At 33.7% G+C, this 13,741-nt stretch overlaps 3 protein-coding genes across 5 annotated transcripts; 1 reads left to right on the top strand and 2 right to left on the bottom strand.

Annotated features, from left to right (window-relative positions):
- Positions 1 to 234: 234 nt before the first annotated feature.
- Positions 235 to 6,801, bottom strand: LOC136339697 (uncharacterized). Of its 2 annotated transcripts, none has more exons than XM_066283167.1 (10): positions 6,356 to 6,801; positions 5,863 to 6,176; positions 5,522 to 5,726; positions 5,266 to 5,458; positions 4,325 to 4,578; positions 2,532 to 2,820; positions 2,362 to 2,479; positions 1,690 to 2,268; positions 1,246 to 1,637; positions 235 to 1,189 (listed from the first exon to the last, which is right to left on the bottom strand). In XM_066283167.1, the coding sequence occupies exons 1-10, from the start codon at positions 6,517 to 6,519 to the stop codon at positions 290 to 292; spliced, it is 3,408 nt and encodes a 1,135-aa protein (XP_066139264.1). In that variant the 5' UTR covers positions 6,520 to 6,801; the 3' UTR covers positions 235 to 289. The 2 variants fall into 2 exon arrangements, with proteins under 2 accessions (XP_066139264.1, XP_066139321.1); XM_066283224.1 differs by having other exon boundaries at positions 5,266 to 5,455.
- A 533-nt stretch (positions 6,802 to 7,334) lies between these two features.
- LOC136343124 (WD repeat-containing protein 91) lies at positions 7,335 to 9,280 on the top strand. The gene is made up of 4 exons (XM_066289642.1): positions 7,335 to 7,837; positions 8,079 to 8,219; positions 8,272 to 8,387; positions 8,663 to 9,280. The coding sequence occupies exons 1-4, from the start codon at positions 7,594 to 7,596 to the stop codon at positions 8,993 to 8,995; spliced, it is 834 nt and encodes a 277-aa protein (XP_066145739.1). The 5' UTR covers positions 7,335 to 7,593; the 3' UTR covers positions 8,996 to 9,280.
- On the bottom strand, positions 9,030 to 13,436 carry Hr96 (Nuclear hormone receptor HR96). 2 transcript variants are annotated; one of them, XM_066285369.1, is made up of 5 exons: positions 12,185 to 13,430; positions 11,035 to 11,272; positions 10,755 to 10,979; positions 10,492 to 10,701; positions 9,030 to 10,282 (listed from the first exon to the last, which is right to left on the bottom strand). In XM_066285369.1, exons 1-5 carry the CDS (start codon positions 12,982 to 12,984, stop codon positions 10,088 to 10,090), a joined length of 1,668 nt encoding a protein of 555 aa, XP_066141466.1. In that variant the 5' UTR covers positions 12,985 to 13,430; the 3' UTR covers positions 9,030 to 10,087. The 2 variants fall into 2 exon arrangements, with proteins under 2 accessions (XP_066141466.1, XP_066141552.1); XM_066285455.1 differs by having other exon boundaries at positions 10,140 to 10,422; positions 12,185 to 13,436.
- Between the last annotated feature and the right edge of the window lie 305 nt (positions 13,437 to 13,741).

The raw sequence follows: 13,741 nt of genomic DNA, 5'->3' as shown, positions 1-13,741 counted from the left end.
TTACTCACGAGGTAAGTTACTATTTATTTTTAGTAATAAATTTAATTTTTTACTTTAGTTCAAATAAAAAAATTTTTACATGGACTGCTAACCTTGGCAATTCTTTTTTTTTTGTCCTCTAGATTCAAGGATTCTCTGGCTGAACTTTTTTATATGCAGAATATCAGACGTTATAACCCTTATTGGTTTTCATAATCATAATATTTAATTTAAATGCAAAAAATCGTTTTATTGGACATAAAATGTAATTTCATAAACAGATAGGTACACACACTCCATCCCTTAACATTCAAAAAATTCTCTCGAGCAAGCTCTTGATCTTGGACCCCACATTACTGAACTGATCTTTAATACTCTGGATAAACACTTCAATAGTTTTGCCCTTTTCTCTACCCAAAACCTTTTGCAAATACGTGACTTTGCTTTCTCCATTTTCATTCTCCGTTGCCTTCTCCTTGATAATATTATTATTCGGTACTGTTTTCGGCTTTAACGTTGTGGAGGTAAAACTGGTCCAAAACTTGTTGTCTTTTATTTCATCTAAAGGAGAAGAGACCTGTTTAATCCCGGTGAACTTCGTTATATCTCTATCAATATCTTCAATCTTATTAACATCAACGTCAACTATTTCATTAGTATTTAAGTTTACAGAATTTGCAGTGATATATCTGCGTTTTCTCGGGGATTTAGCTTTAATGAGACTGTTTTTTAGTCTCTCGTCCAACATCCAACTATACAGTGGATGTGGCAATTTAGCGTCATTCGTGCCCATCTTTAAAGCATCTACAGGTCTCGATTTTTCCATATATTTGCTCAGTGGTGAATAATGCCCAAAGACTATCTGACTGTCTTCCTTTGCAGATCGTTTTTGCAGAAGAACCCCTCCTGGAGGTGACAATGCGTTTTCGCTACTATTTGCCATGTCGATTATGTATTTGTCCCAAAAATATCTGGGAACTTTCTGAATGTTTGTTTTGCTTCTGCGTGCTTTTTCCAATTTTTGCTTCTGCTTCGCGTCTAGTTTCTCCCGCAAATATTTATCTTTCTCTTCCTTAATTTTCATTCGCAACTTTTTAACTTCGCTCCTCATCTCACTTTTCCGTACCTTATTTTGGTTTTCAGGACTTCTTCGCCTTCTTAGATATGAATCTTCAAGTTCTTCTGAGAAGTAAAATTCACCTAAATCGGCCTTAAAATTTAAGAATTTTTAATTCTTCTATTACTTACTTAACATAGACAACTTACACACATAGACTTCTTATTCTTATCTTTTTTACTACCATATTCCCTCATCTCCCTGAGCTTTTTACCATTTTCAACCACCGGCAATTTTCTATAATGTGCCAGCTCTTCATCAACGACAAATTCTTCAGATGACGGTTTAAGAAACTGCAAATCATCTTCATCGTCGTCCGGATACGGACTTACAATCCTCCGTTGATTTTTGGGAAGTTTGGGTTTGAATTGAGTGAATGGAGGTTCCGGCAGCGGACTCGAAAAAAGTCTAGCTCTTTTTGGGAGTAATCCGGATTCTGGAAAGTTGGATCTAAAGGGAACTTCATCTGATTCTAATAATTCTTCGAAGGCTTTGTCTTCGAACTGCTTTAAATCACTAAATAATTCATCGCTAGATTGACCTGAAATTTTTAGACAATCCTTATTTTTGAGCAAAAAGTTGACGGTAATTACCAGCTAGATCCATGGAATCCAGTTTCTTCTCATCGTTCCAGAAACCGACTTTTTGCGGGCGTTTCAAACTGGGTTGGAGAGTTCCCTTTTGATGAGACTGACTCCTCTGTTTCAGCAAATCCAAGTTAATATCTCTCTTTACCTTGCAAGTTTCTTCTGGACTAATTTTCTTATCCTCCTTTAGGTATTTTTCAATTTCCTCCAACATAATCCTCACATTTAACAAAGGAGTGTTAATGCTCCGTTTCAATCTCATTCTAGACAGAGGCAGCAACTTGGAGAACTTCTTGTTCTCTTTGGCAAGTTTTTCGTAAGTTTCTTGACTAAACATGTTGTTTTGATAAAATTTGGCTTTCTCTTCCAGCAAAACCCGATTTATATCCCTCTTAGAAACGAAATATTTGGGGATTTTTAGCGTGGCCTTATCAACTAACATGTCTAGCTCCGCACTTGTGAGTCCGATGTTTCTGGTTGCAGCTTTAGCTCTTGCACGGTCCTTTAAAATATCTTCAATTTCACGAATTGTTAAGTGCAGGTTTGAGGACGATAACTCTGACTTCACCTTCGTGCTTGTTTTATCTGAAAAAAATTAAAACTTATAGAGGTTTTTGAATGAAAGCCCTGAAGTGTACTTGCAATTTCCCTCTTGAGGTTTGCCACTCTGGTCCTTACCTTTGCTTACGAAATTTGCAACTGGGTTGGAATTCTTCGCAATTTTATCATAGAAAGCCCTGTCCACTTCCACCTCTTTGAGGATGTTTTTCTTGATATTTCGTAATGCATTTTTATTCTAATGAAAGAATTACCTTTGTACAGAAAACTTATCTAAAAATTACACTTACCCCTAAAGGGGCTTTGGGCGGCAAGGATCCAAGCTGAATTCTTTGTTCAATCTTAAACTGCTTCTCTCCAGAATGATCTTCTCCAAAATCCTTTTCATACAATTTTCCTCGATTCTGCATGCATAAAGAACAATTTATCCCTGTGATAACAAAAAAGGCGATTGTATTAGAAGGAATTTTCAAACTCAAATGGGGCCACAGTTTCTCTCTCTTTGATCTTGGTTTCAAGAGGTCTTCAGGTGCTTGGAGAAGATCAATTGACAAGGGTTGATCGTTCAACAGAGCCTTGCTGAAAAAACAGTGTATACTTGTACAAATATTGTTCGTTCAGTCTGCCTCGGCGGGGGTAATTCAGAGAACATAAAAATGCAATAAAAAGGGGTCGATACTTCAGGAAGAAACCTAAGAAGTCTCCATTGTATTCGATTTTCTCAAAAAACTAGAAATATTTCCTCTAAAGCTATTTCCAAATTTCTCCAGAATCCGAAAGTAAATCGTTTTCCATAAAGTGATCATGGCCTGTAAGGGGCCCCTGTGGGGGGAGAGGGGTTAGGCCACGGCCCAGAATGGCAAGTCAAAAAAGGCGGTGTTTTTCTTGGGAGAGAGGAGTGGTAATTAAAAATTTTCCCTAAGGCGCCAGATTTGTTAAGACCAGCCTTGGTTATAGTAAAGTTCTCCATCCATTTCAGTTTTGGTTTGAAACGTGTGGCAGTTCGTCTCGATCATTCATATCTAGTTGAAGGTTTGTGTACAGTGTGTTTCATAAACATATCGACAAATTTTGCAGGGATGTAGAGCTCACAAAAATAAATATTTAGATCGAATAAATTTAGGTACAAAATCGCTTCGTTTCCAAGATACAAAATGTTTAATTTCTTTTTTTTTATATTTAAATAACGGTTTGGGATAAAAACATGAAATTTGTGACACGCTATGGCGGGATAAACGTACATATTCTGGAGTAGATAAAATGTTTCCACCTACAACAGTGGCGTCCGTGCAGGCATTCAATGGGAAGTTTTTATGAAAAAAATGGTACGGAAAATGAACTTTTCTAATATGAATATGTTTTTTAAATATTTCATCAATTCTTAATAAAGATGACCTCTTAGAGTTGTGTTACTCGAGTAGCCGTTATCAAGATAAAAATTCCGTTAATTTAACCATTGACATATGTAAAAACATTGGATAGCCGCACGGACGCCACTGGTGTAGGTGCAAATACTCTGCCCTCTCCAGACCACTTTATCCTGCCATGATGTGTCCCTGATTTCATATTTTTGTCCCAGACGTTTTTGAAAAAATATTTTAAAAATAATAAATGAAACACCTTGTGTTTTGGAAACAATACGACCCCATACCTAACTTTATTGCATCTAAATATTCATTTTTATGAGCTCCACATTCCCTGAAAGTTTATCGGTATGTCTATAAAACACCCTGTATGTCCCAGTAATTATTTGCTTCACAGTGCTAAAACCAGAAAATTTGTTGCTGCAGCTCGCACCGGTATACATAAGAGAAATATTTTTGCTTCGGACTAGAACTGATTAAAATCTGTTTTCATATGATTTTTACATATTTATTATATCTGAGTTCTATTTATTTTACTTGCAAATCAAATTTACAATGATTGAAACAAATCGTGCCTAGGTATAAAAAGTGCTACTTGACAGCCTAGACATCAAAGTGGAAATTTCTAGCTTAGGCTTCGTCATTAACGGTCACTTTTTAATAATCACGAAAACGGAATTTTTGTACCTGTAGGACAAAAATAATTGTTCCCCTCTTACCCAGCGTCCTTATTAGCTGTAGTTAAAAAATAACTCTGAACTTCCGTTGATTTTTCCATAAGGGTGCTTCCAACCCTGAAGTTAGCTGAATTGGGTACCGATCCATTGTTGATAGCCATTATAGTTATAGCTCCATTGTACGGGAGTTTGGTGCAGTGCGCAAAAATTCCTAAATTAGGATTTTCGTGTAAGGCTTGAACTTCTAAGACGGTGATACCCATAAGGTTTTTGTAAAGCAACGAAAACCAGTACACCTAAGTGTAAAAAAGTATTACTGAAATATTATGCAGAGGAAATGTTGATTTAATTATTTAAAATAAGAATAAATGGTAATGTGAATCGACTACTGAAAAATTTGAATCAAAAAATTAATATTTTTTTAAATTCCTCCAAGTTATACAGGATGATTCATTAGGAATGGGACATGGCGAAATCCGAGATAGGGGACACCAAAATATGACAATTGGATGCAACATGCCTTATATCAATGTTGCGCGTTTCAGAGTTACAGGGTGTTAAAAGTTAAAATTTTATTTTAAAATTCCTTAATAACTTTTTGTGTTTTCATAGCATCAATACCAAAATTGGTGTACTTAGGTTTTGTAAGATGCCCAATAAGGATTTTGATCTAATTTTTACGAAATTTCTAGAGGCCGCTAGTTACAACCCACCGCTTCGATATATTTGGTCATATTTTTTTTATAAGTGCAACTAAGGTCAAATTTTATTCAATGTATTGAAAAAGCATCTATTTTTACGCAAAAAAGGTATTCTTGTTCAATCCCGATATCTCTCTTCGTTTACGAGATTTTTACCTAATGAATCACCCTGTACATTTTTTTATTTTGAAAATTTAATTTTTAAATATTTCCAATTTTCCTAAAGCATTAACCGCTTTTTTGTTAACATTTCGCGGCGTTTCTAACTGAAATTGAGCTTACAGGAGTATCACGTGTAAATTCTGTAATCCTTGGCTCTCTGAAAATTACATCATAACCTAAACTCGCAGCCTCCCCTACTTTACGGGCCCATCGCATTGCAGAAAAAAATGTAGTTGGCTGATTATCTTTCGGAATACTAGTCCAGAATTCTGCTTTCTTGAACCCTATGTAGCTTTTCGATATGGGAACCCTACTGAGAAATACAAATATGTATTATTAGCCAGAAAAGGAATAACTAAAGTTGTAGATACTTAACGACTGCCACATTACAGCATTCACAGATTCATCTAAATCTTCAATGTACTGTTCAAGCCCTCCATTCGCAGCATCGTCAAAGTTGCAGCTGCTTAAGTCGCTGCCCACCACTTTCCAGCCATCAGCTTGCTCTGGAAAATCCTTCAGGGTTTGCTTTAGGATGTGCAAGTCGTCCACATATTGAATTATAGTCTTCTTAGTGCAGTCTAAAGGAAGCATCTTTTTATATATAATTTACTATTATTTTGAGGAATTGATTCAAGAAAGAACATTAACATGAGGTGGGATTTTAAAAATATTTCATTAATTGGAGGTAACAGACTACTACTTAAAGTTCCTTACCAGCGCCCAGCTGCCAGTAACACTTCACCCCAAATTTTTCCGACATCTCCAATAAAGGCAATGTTCCCGATGGATCCCACACTCCTTTCACCGTGTTTCGATCATTAATTCCGAAAATAGGCGTTAAATTTGCAAGACGGAACCATTCATTGATTCCGAACCACATGGACGGGGTTATATAAATATTGTCTCCTTTTTTCTTGTGGAAAAGGGCCGTATCTTCGTCATCTATGTATTTAACGTATTGAGTGGAAGGACCAGCCAATCGGACATATGCAGGACTTAAATGTTTAATGAGAGAAAGGGAGGTGTCGCTACAAATCAATAATTACAGATAATAATTACATTTGAGAGTTATACAAGGTTGGTCAAAAATACAGCGTATAATCCACTGTTTTGCTTACTCAAAAAGTCATTTGTTTTACCGGTATAGAAAAAATGAAATTTATGCTTCACTTTTGAACATCCCTGTATAAGAGTTGATAATACAAACCTTAAATTTACCTCTGTTAAAAGAACTGAGGGATCAATGCTAACGCTCAAAAACTTTTCGCTCACTTGATATAGATGTCTCTTAGTAATTATGTTGTAGAATGCGTCTTCGGTGTTTATCTCCAGTGGAAGAATAAAAATTGTAAAAATTATTAAAAAACTCATTTTACGGGCTGATTTTAGGTGGTATTTGGAACCGAAATGAAAAATTACTTATATTCGGGTCACTATTCAAGTGCAGTAAAATTCGATATGAAATTTAGTGAATATTTGAATCCTACTAAACTGTCTTGCTCAGCAAATTAGTATTGTTTTTACTCAGTGATTATTGTAAACAATATCGCGTCTAGTCGCTTGAAAACTATGTAGGCTATATAAGTTTGTTCTGAAATTTATTAAATTGCCTATACCAACTTACCTACTTTTGTTTAACAAAAATTAGCAAAACTCCTATATATATATATGTAGCTCCATAAAATATTTATTTTGCTTAATTTGAATCTTCCTTAAATATTAAATTTAATTAATTTATCTTCGATATGAGTTCGGAGATTCGGAGGAATCAGGAACGGAAAAAGATTTTTTTTCGCCTCATTCGTAAAAAGAAATAATAATTTTAAAAGAAAGTAGCCATAGTTTAAATGACGAAAAAGAAGCAATTGTCTAGATATTGAATGATCAACACTTCCAGCAATTATCATCAACTGCTTTAAATCAGATATTGCCTTTAATATCATATTCAGGAAGGCGTTCTTTGATTACATATTTTTTCTTCTAAAATACCAATAATCGATCAGTTTTGCCCAAAACAGGTTCACTTTAATATCGTCTACAGATTGTAAATCACATATTATATGTTGCCCCACATGTTTGTTTAATGTGACTAAACGCTTCACTATCCATCGATGCCAATGCATGGCTCGGATTGTGAGATACACTGTCCTTCAGTAAATGGCATTTGAGTTGACAGCAAGATACTCAGCTGATTTTTATTTGTTTACATTTTTAAATGTTTATCCCTGTTTTGTTTAATGTTTCATTAATAAATTATTAAATTTTATATTATTATATTTCTCATACATTAAACTCAGTCAATAGTTCAGTAAGCTGAACTTTGGCCGTCAGTATTTTGGAAAATATCTTCATCCTTCAGCACCAAATAATTCCTTTTTTCTCTAAGTTTTTCAACCTATCTTGTTTCTCCAAACTCGTTCATTTCTTCACCAGAAAAAAAGACTTATGGCTCATCTACAATATCTAGAAGAACTAATCCGTGAATACTTGGTATTCAGGGGTTTTGCCTCAACCTTGAAAAGTTTTGAGGCCGAATTGAAAGTTGATAAAGAAAAGAGTTTTCGTGTAGATAAGATAATTGAGCAATTGATGCAATTTATATCGAACTATGATTTAATTGGGCTTAGAGATTTATGGACACACCTCGATAATCATATATTTAATAAATTGGAGAGCCACTTTAGTCCTAGTAAGTATCCATGTTGTGTAAGGCAATGGCAGAGAAAGCATAATTAGTATTAGCCTTAGATTGATATGACTAAGAGTAGATGGTTCGTTTATTAAATCTAGATTTAAGAATAGTAAAATAAATGGGCACAAAATAAACAAACAAAACTTAACTGAAAGGTGTTGTGTGTAAACAAAATTAATCTAAATGTAAATGTAAATGTAAATATAGAACAAAATCTGTGAATTTTTCTTTGAACCAGGTGTTAAAAAGTTAGAAAATGCAGTTCTGAAACTATATGTAATCAATGCAGTTACAAACAACAAACCAGATAAAGTAATAGATTTTTTCCTTAAATTGACACCAGAGCTTCAAAATCAAACTGAATGGAAAGATTGGTTTGGTAAGTTTTGATTTAAAAAAAACATCAGCAAACTTCACGTGGCTTATTCTAGCTTTACCTTATATTAAAAATCCTGAGGAAAATCCTACATTTGCTTTCCAGTGCACAAAGCAATGGCAAGATAGCTTACTTGTTTCATTGCATAACTTTTTAGCCTCAGTGTTTCAAGTAAGTTAACGTTGGTACAAGGTGACCCAGATAAAAATTGATTCTACAAGGAATCGCATAACCCATTCAAAATACAAGAATGTTTGTTCACCAACTTGTACAGAAGAAACAAATAATATTCCTATTATTATATTTGTAAATCACTTTAGAAGTTTTTAATTCAGAATCAATTCTTATCTGAGATTATTTCTTTCTCCTGAAGTCTTGATTTGCGGATCAACAAAAATCCCAAATCTCTTTCTATATTTGATAAGCATGCGCATATATTATTTTAGTATATGCCAGTTCCTACTCTAGCTCACTATGAAGAAGATGCCTCTAAAATTCTCAAACTAGAACAAAAAAACGAATCCTTGAAAAACAGACTGGCCCTGCTCATAGATAGAGGGTCAGAATCTAATGTAGCACCATGTCAAGCGGATCCTCCAACCCATCTCCTAGACGATTTTTATATTATTGCCCAAGAAAACAACATTATAGAGAGCCAGGGCAAAAGCTTAAAGAATATAATCAGGAATATGGGCACAGGATCAAGCCCTGTAATGGGTAGAAAAGAGACTGGAAATGCTGGCAAAAAGAGAAACGTTTCAATGACTAGGAATAATTAATTATGGTTGTTATGGTAAAAGAAGTAAAACTCAATTTAGCACCAATATGTAATTTATTTGCAGTCAAATTAACCTTTTAGATGTCTAAACTCATTTGTACATTGCCCTAATCCAAATTAATAATTTTATTTTATATCACAAAGAATTTTATCACACTATAACTATAGTCATCACTATATAAAATTATCTAGTTAAGAATAGTGAATATGTAGGTATTATCTGCACATAATATTTAAAAACCAGTGTTATTCGGCGTGTGTGAAATTAAAGATTTCTTTAAAATTATTATAGATAGTTGCATTTGTTAACTATACATTGCTATATTATAGAACAGGTATCTCAATGAGCAATTTAAAGGTTTGTATAAATTATCACTTTAAAACGAGATGCTATGCCTTTCATTCTAGTGGAACTAACTAAAAGATATCCCATATCTTGTTATATTCTTTAAAAATTATTCTTCCCTCCAATAGAGGCAACTGAGCCAACTCCATTGGAAGACGAAATCAAGCAATTTGAGGATATTTAGGTTTCACAGCTCGATGTCGGCGCTGGTAACTGTATCACTAATGGACGGATCAGAGTTCCTAACCAAGACCATCAGTAAGTCAAAAAGCTACAACCAGGCTTTTGACGCAATTTATCCTTGACGGATCAGGTAACTCGGTTGCGTGAGGGCATCACACACTAAAACAGCTAGTGATTCTTTATTGCCACCTGCGTTATTATTGTTGTTCTTAAGAAATCTTGAACAAGCTATCGTGTTTTAATTTTAAATGATTTTACTCTACATTTTTGACGCACTCATACCTAAGAATGCTTAGCGAATAATACAGCCTTCTTAATAACTCTATTAAGGTAAAATAAACAACTCTATTTACACTTTTTAACTTGTACAATATTACAAAAACTTATAAATATGCAGATCAGTCTTGGAAAACCTTTAAGGTGTTAACACGAAACTGGCAAAAATGCATTTAAATATTATTATATTTGCTACGCTGAGGTATATCTATTTGTTACATGATAAATACTGGTATTATCAAACAATAGCTTGGAAACTTGGGGCTTGTGGTATGTCAGATAATTACATCATTTTAAATCGAAAATTTCTATTAACAAAGGTTCCACTTGCGACGGATTTACGTCTAATAAGACGTTAATCAGTTCTTCGTTGACTTTATGCAGCTCCATGATTTTTTGGATTAACTTTAAGAAAATCGACTTGGCCTCACAGCCGGCATAAACGCTTTCCAGGTACCGTCTCAAAAGGTAATAGTACGAGCTCTATTAGGAGATACCAAAAAGGAAAGGGTTCATATGAATTCCTTCACTTAACTGTTCCTCAAAAACACTATGAGGTTTAGTTTGGTGTACCTCAATGTTTCAAGCTGTATTGCTGCAACCTCAGTCTTCTTGTTAGTTCACTTCACGGGATATACCAAACCAAACCAACATGTTTATATGCATCCCAGATTCTGACAAAAATTTCTTACCTGCTCTAACTTAACTACGTCTTGATGTATCACACGAGGTCTATCTGGAGTAAACAGCACAATTGCACATAAAATCAAAATAATATTCTCATCATTCCTCCACTTGGGATCGAAGGTCAAATTAAACTTTTCCAATTCCTGATAGGCATTGCCTTTGGCCAGTTTCAGCACGTTTACATTCACATTTAGGTTTTCTTGAATGGAGGGAATCTGAAGGAAAATCAATGAAAATATCAAATCAAGAGGAAGATCGATTATAGTACCTTCCAAATATTTTTCTTCGGATCATAACGCCTGGCACTAATTATCATCATTATTTCCGTGCACCCCCCTTTTAAAAGGGCCACCTGGTCCTCTTGGCACATATTCCTAAATGCTGTGATTTTTTTCGCCATTTTTATAAGCCGCCTTATTCCTACTGCAGTTAAATTGATTAGATCTAATAAGGCTGGATCCGTGTGTTGCTGGGGACAATCGGGCATTTGGTTCTAAAGTAATTTAATTTGATCTTATTTTTGTCAAGTGTTTTAATACCAAAATTACCTTCACAACATCTTTAAAGTCGTTTCCTATTAAACTTAAATCCTCCTCAACAGGAGTTAGTAAAGCTTTATTGGCTAAAATTAGTTCGTTTAATTTAGCCCTTTCAACTTCATTTAGCTCTCTAGACCTAGAACTGCCTTGAGCAATTGAAGAGTACGCGTCATATTCTAGTTTTATTGCTTCAGATACAATCGATTCCATGGGATTTGTGGTTTGTTTCGAGCTATATTGGTTTAATCTGAAAATATTGTTGAGTTTAAGGTTTATATGATGTATGAGGAAGTGTCTTTGAACATAATCATCAATGACACATGTCGTAAGTCCGAAAATATGACGAACACTTCATACAAATATGCACCGAAAGGCGCTTCGTTTTCTATATAAAAAATGTGAAAGATTGTTCCTGAGGGTGGTTTTTTTTATTAATATTTTCAAATATCCTGTATAAAATGAGACATCTTTGATATATATTTATATGAAGTTTACCTTATATTTTGGGACCTAAAATACGTGGTTGAATTTATGGCATTTTTCCATTTGATTAAAAATAAAAGTCCTATTAAGGATCATATCTCAATGTCTTATTTATATCTTTTTGATCTAAAATTATTGTGATTTAATGAAGAAACTCTCACAAAATGTATAAACTGCCTAATAAACCAATTCAATAAATATTAAAGTAGGTATAAAATCATTAAAATATTTTATACAAGTACCTACTTTATACTCTTCATATGGCCTTGATTATTTTGCAATATGTAGTTGTATTTAGATATGTAAGCACATATTTGGGTATGAATACGCACCTCTACAATCTACACATTTTGAACACCTGTATTCATCCGTTGATAACAGATAATATTATATAAAATATTCTCCTTATCTGACCAATTATGAGTCATATAATTATCACTTATTCATAGGTTAAAGATTTTGCTGCAAATTGAAAAATTTTGATAAATGACTTTTTTTTAAAATGCATCTTATTTAACAATATGAAAGTATTAGTTTTTATTGAAATTAACTAGATGCCGAAGCTCACAATATATTAATCATATTCCTCTTAGAGTTGAAAATTTGCAATTTTCTATGAAGAAAAAATTCCCTCATGTTCTTAGCCTAAATCCCCTTCAATAGTCATGACACCTACCTTTGAACATCTTTAACCACATCCTTACTATTATCATTAGACACATCACCCGATGATGATTCAGGCAGTTCACTATTGGGTATTAACTGTAGCTCATTCTTAACAAATTCATTTAAATGTATAGTATTATTATTCATAAAACTGCTTAACAACATTTGTTCTATTTGACCCAAGTTAACACCAGAACTAGTGGCTAAATTGAAGAGATGTTGAGCTATATTTTGGAATGATGAAGACTCTTCACTTGAAAACTCTTGTTTGTCATTGTTAGTAGAGCTAATGTGATTATCATGAATTAATCTACTGTTACTGTTGTCATTTATTTGGTCAATTAAGCCATCAATATTAGGATTGTTTGGTTGATACCCTTCTGAAATTGTGGTTTCCTGGTCTGAGTCTGTGTTGTATGAACTGCTGTAAAGCTCACAATCTTGCAAATCTCTTTCTGTGGATTCCAGTTTCAACTTTTTATTATTACTGGGATTAGCACCGATGCCTCTTTTTTTTGCTCTGTTCTCTTCAATTTTCTGTCTCTTTTGTGCCTTATCTTCATCAGACATAATCAAATCTTTGCACATACCAATAGAAATACACTTGTCCAACCTGCATTTCTGACAAAACCTTCGAGTTACAGTTGTGATTTTGCAGTCATTAGTAAAAGGACAGCGAAATTCTTTCTGGATCAGAGCATTGCGCCTAAAAAAAGCTTTGCAGCTCTCGCAGGTCACAGCATTGAAGTTGTACCCCAGGGCTTTGTCACCACAAACTCCACAAATCTTCAAATCAACTTTGTTCTTCATTACGTTTTATTGGTCACGACAGCTAGATGGTAAAATAACACTGATTGAGATAAGACGCACACATAAATGAGTCGCGAATTTTGTACTGCTAAGTTGATAACCGATAACTAATTCCTGATAAACAATAGAACTATTACATATTATCATATGCGTTAATTGGTAAAATAAATTGTTTTTGGATTGGTAAAAACATTGAACAATGCGTCAGTTTGAGGGGGATCAGCTGAGATGTTAGTGATGGTTAACAGCTGTGGTTTTTATAATTAATAAAAACCATGATAAAGTTGTAAGTGTGGCAACGTCAAAATTAAAGTGGAGGAAAGACTGCATCTTTATTCCTAGTATTTTAAAGGGGATTCGTTAGTGAAATATTTCATATTTTAGTTATTATTATAGTGCGTATTCATATAATCTTTAATTTTTGTGTAAAAAATAACGATCCATGGGAAAAGTCATCAAATGCAAAAATTATATATGAATGCTATTATGTACGATATTTTAAATCGAATATACTTTTTTACACAGACCAGTAAAATATATTTATTTTTTGGATTCATATGAAGATAAGAACTTTGAATCGCTTCAAATTGAACTAAACATCAACTGGACTTTTATTATTCAAAATAAAATTTAAAATAATCTTATAATAAATATAAGTAATCCTTCTTGTCAAAGTCCGATTAGATTCCACTGCTGCCATAGTTGCCATTACTATTTCATGTCTCATGCAGTAATAGCCACTAAACTTAACCTAGCA

The sequence above is a fragment of the Euwallacea fornicatus genome, chromosome 1, assembly GCF_040115645.1.
Source record: "Euwallacea fornicatus isolate EFF26 chromosome 1, ASM4011564v1, whole genome shotgun sequence".
NCBI lineage: Eukaryota > Metazoa > Arthropoda > Insecta > Coleoptera > Curculionidae > Euwallacea > Euwallacea fornicatus.
Note: the sequence above shows the minus strand (reverse complement) of the source record. Positions and strands in the feature narration are given on the sequence as shown.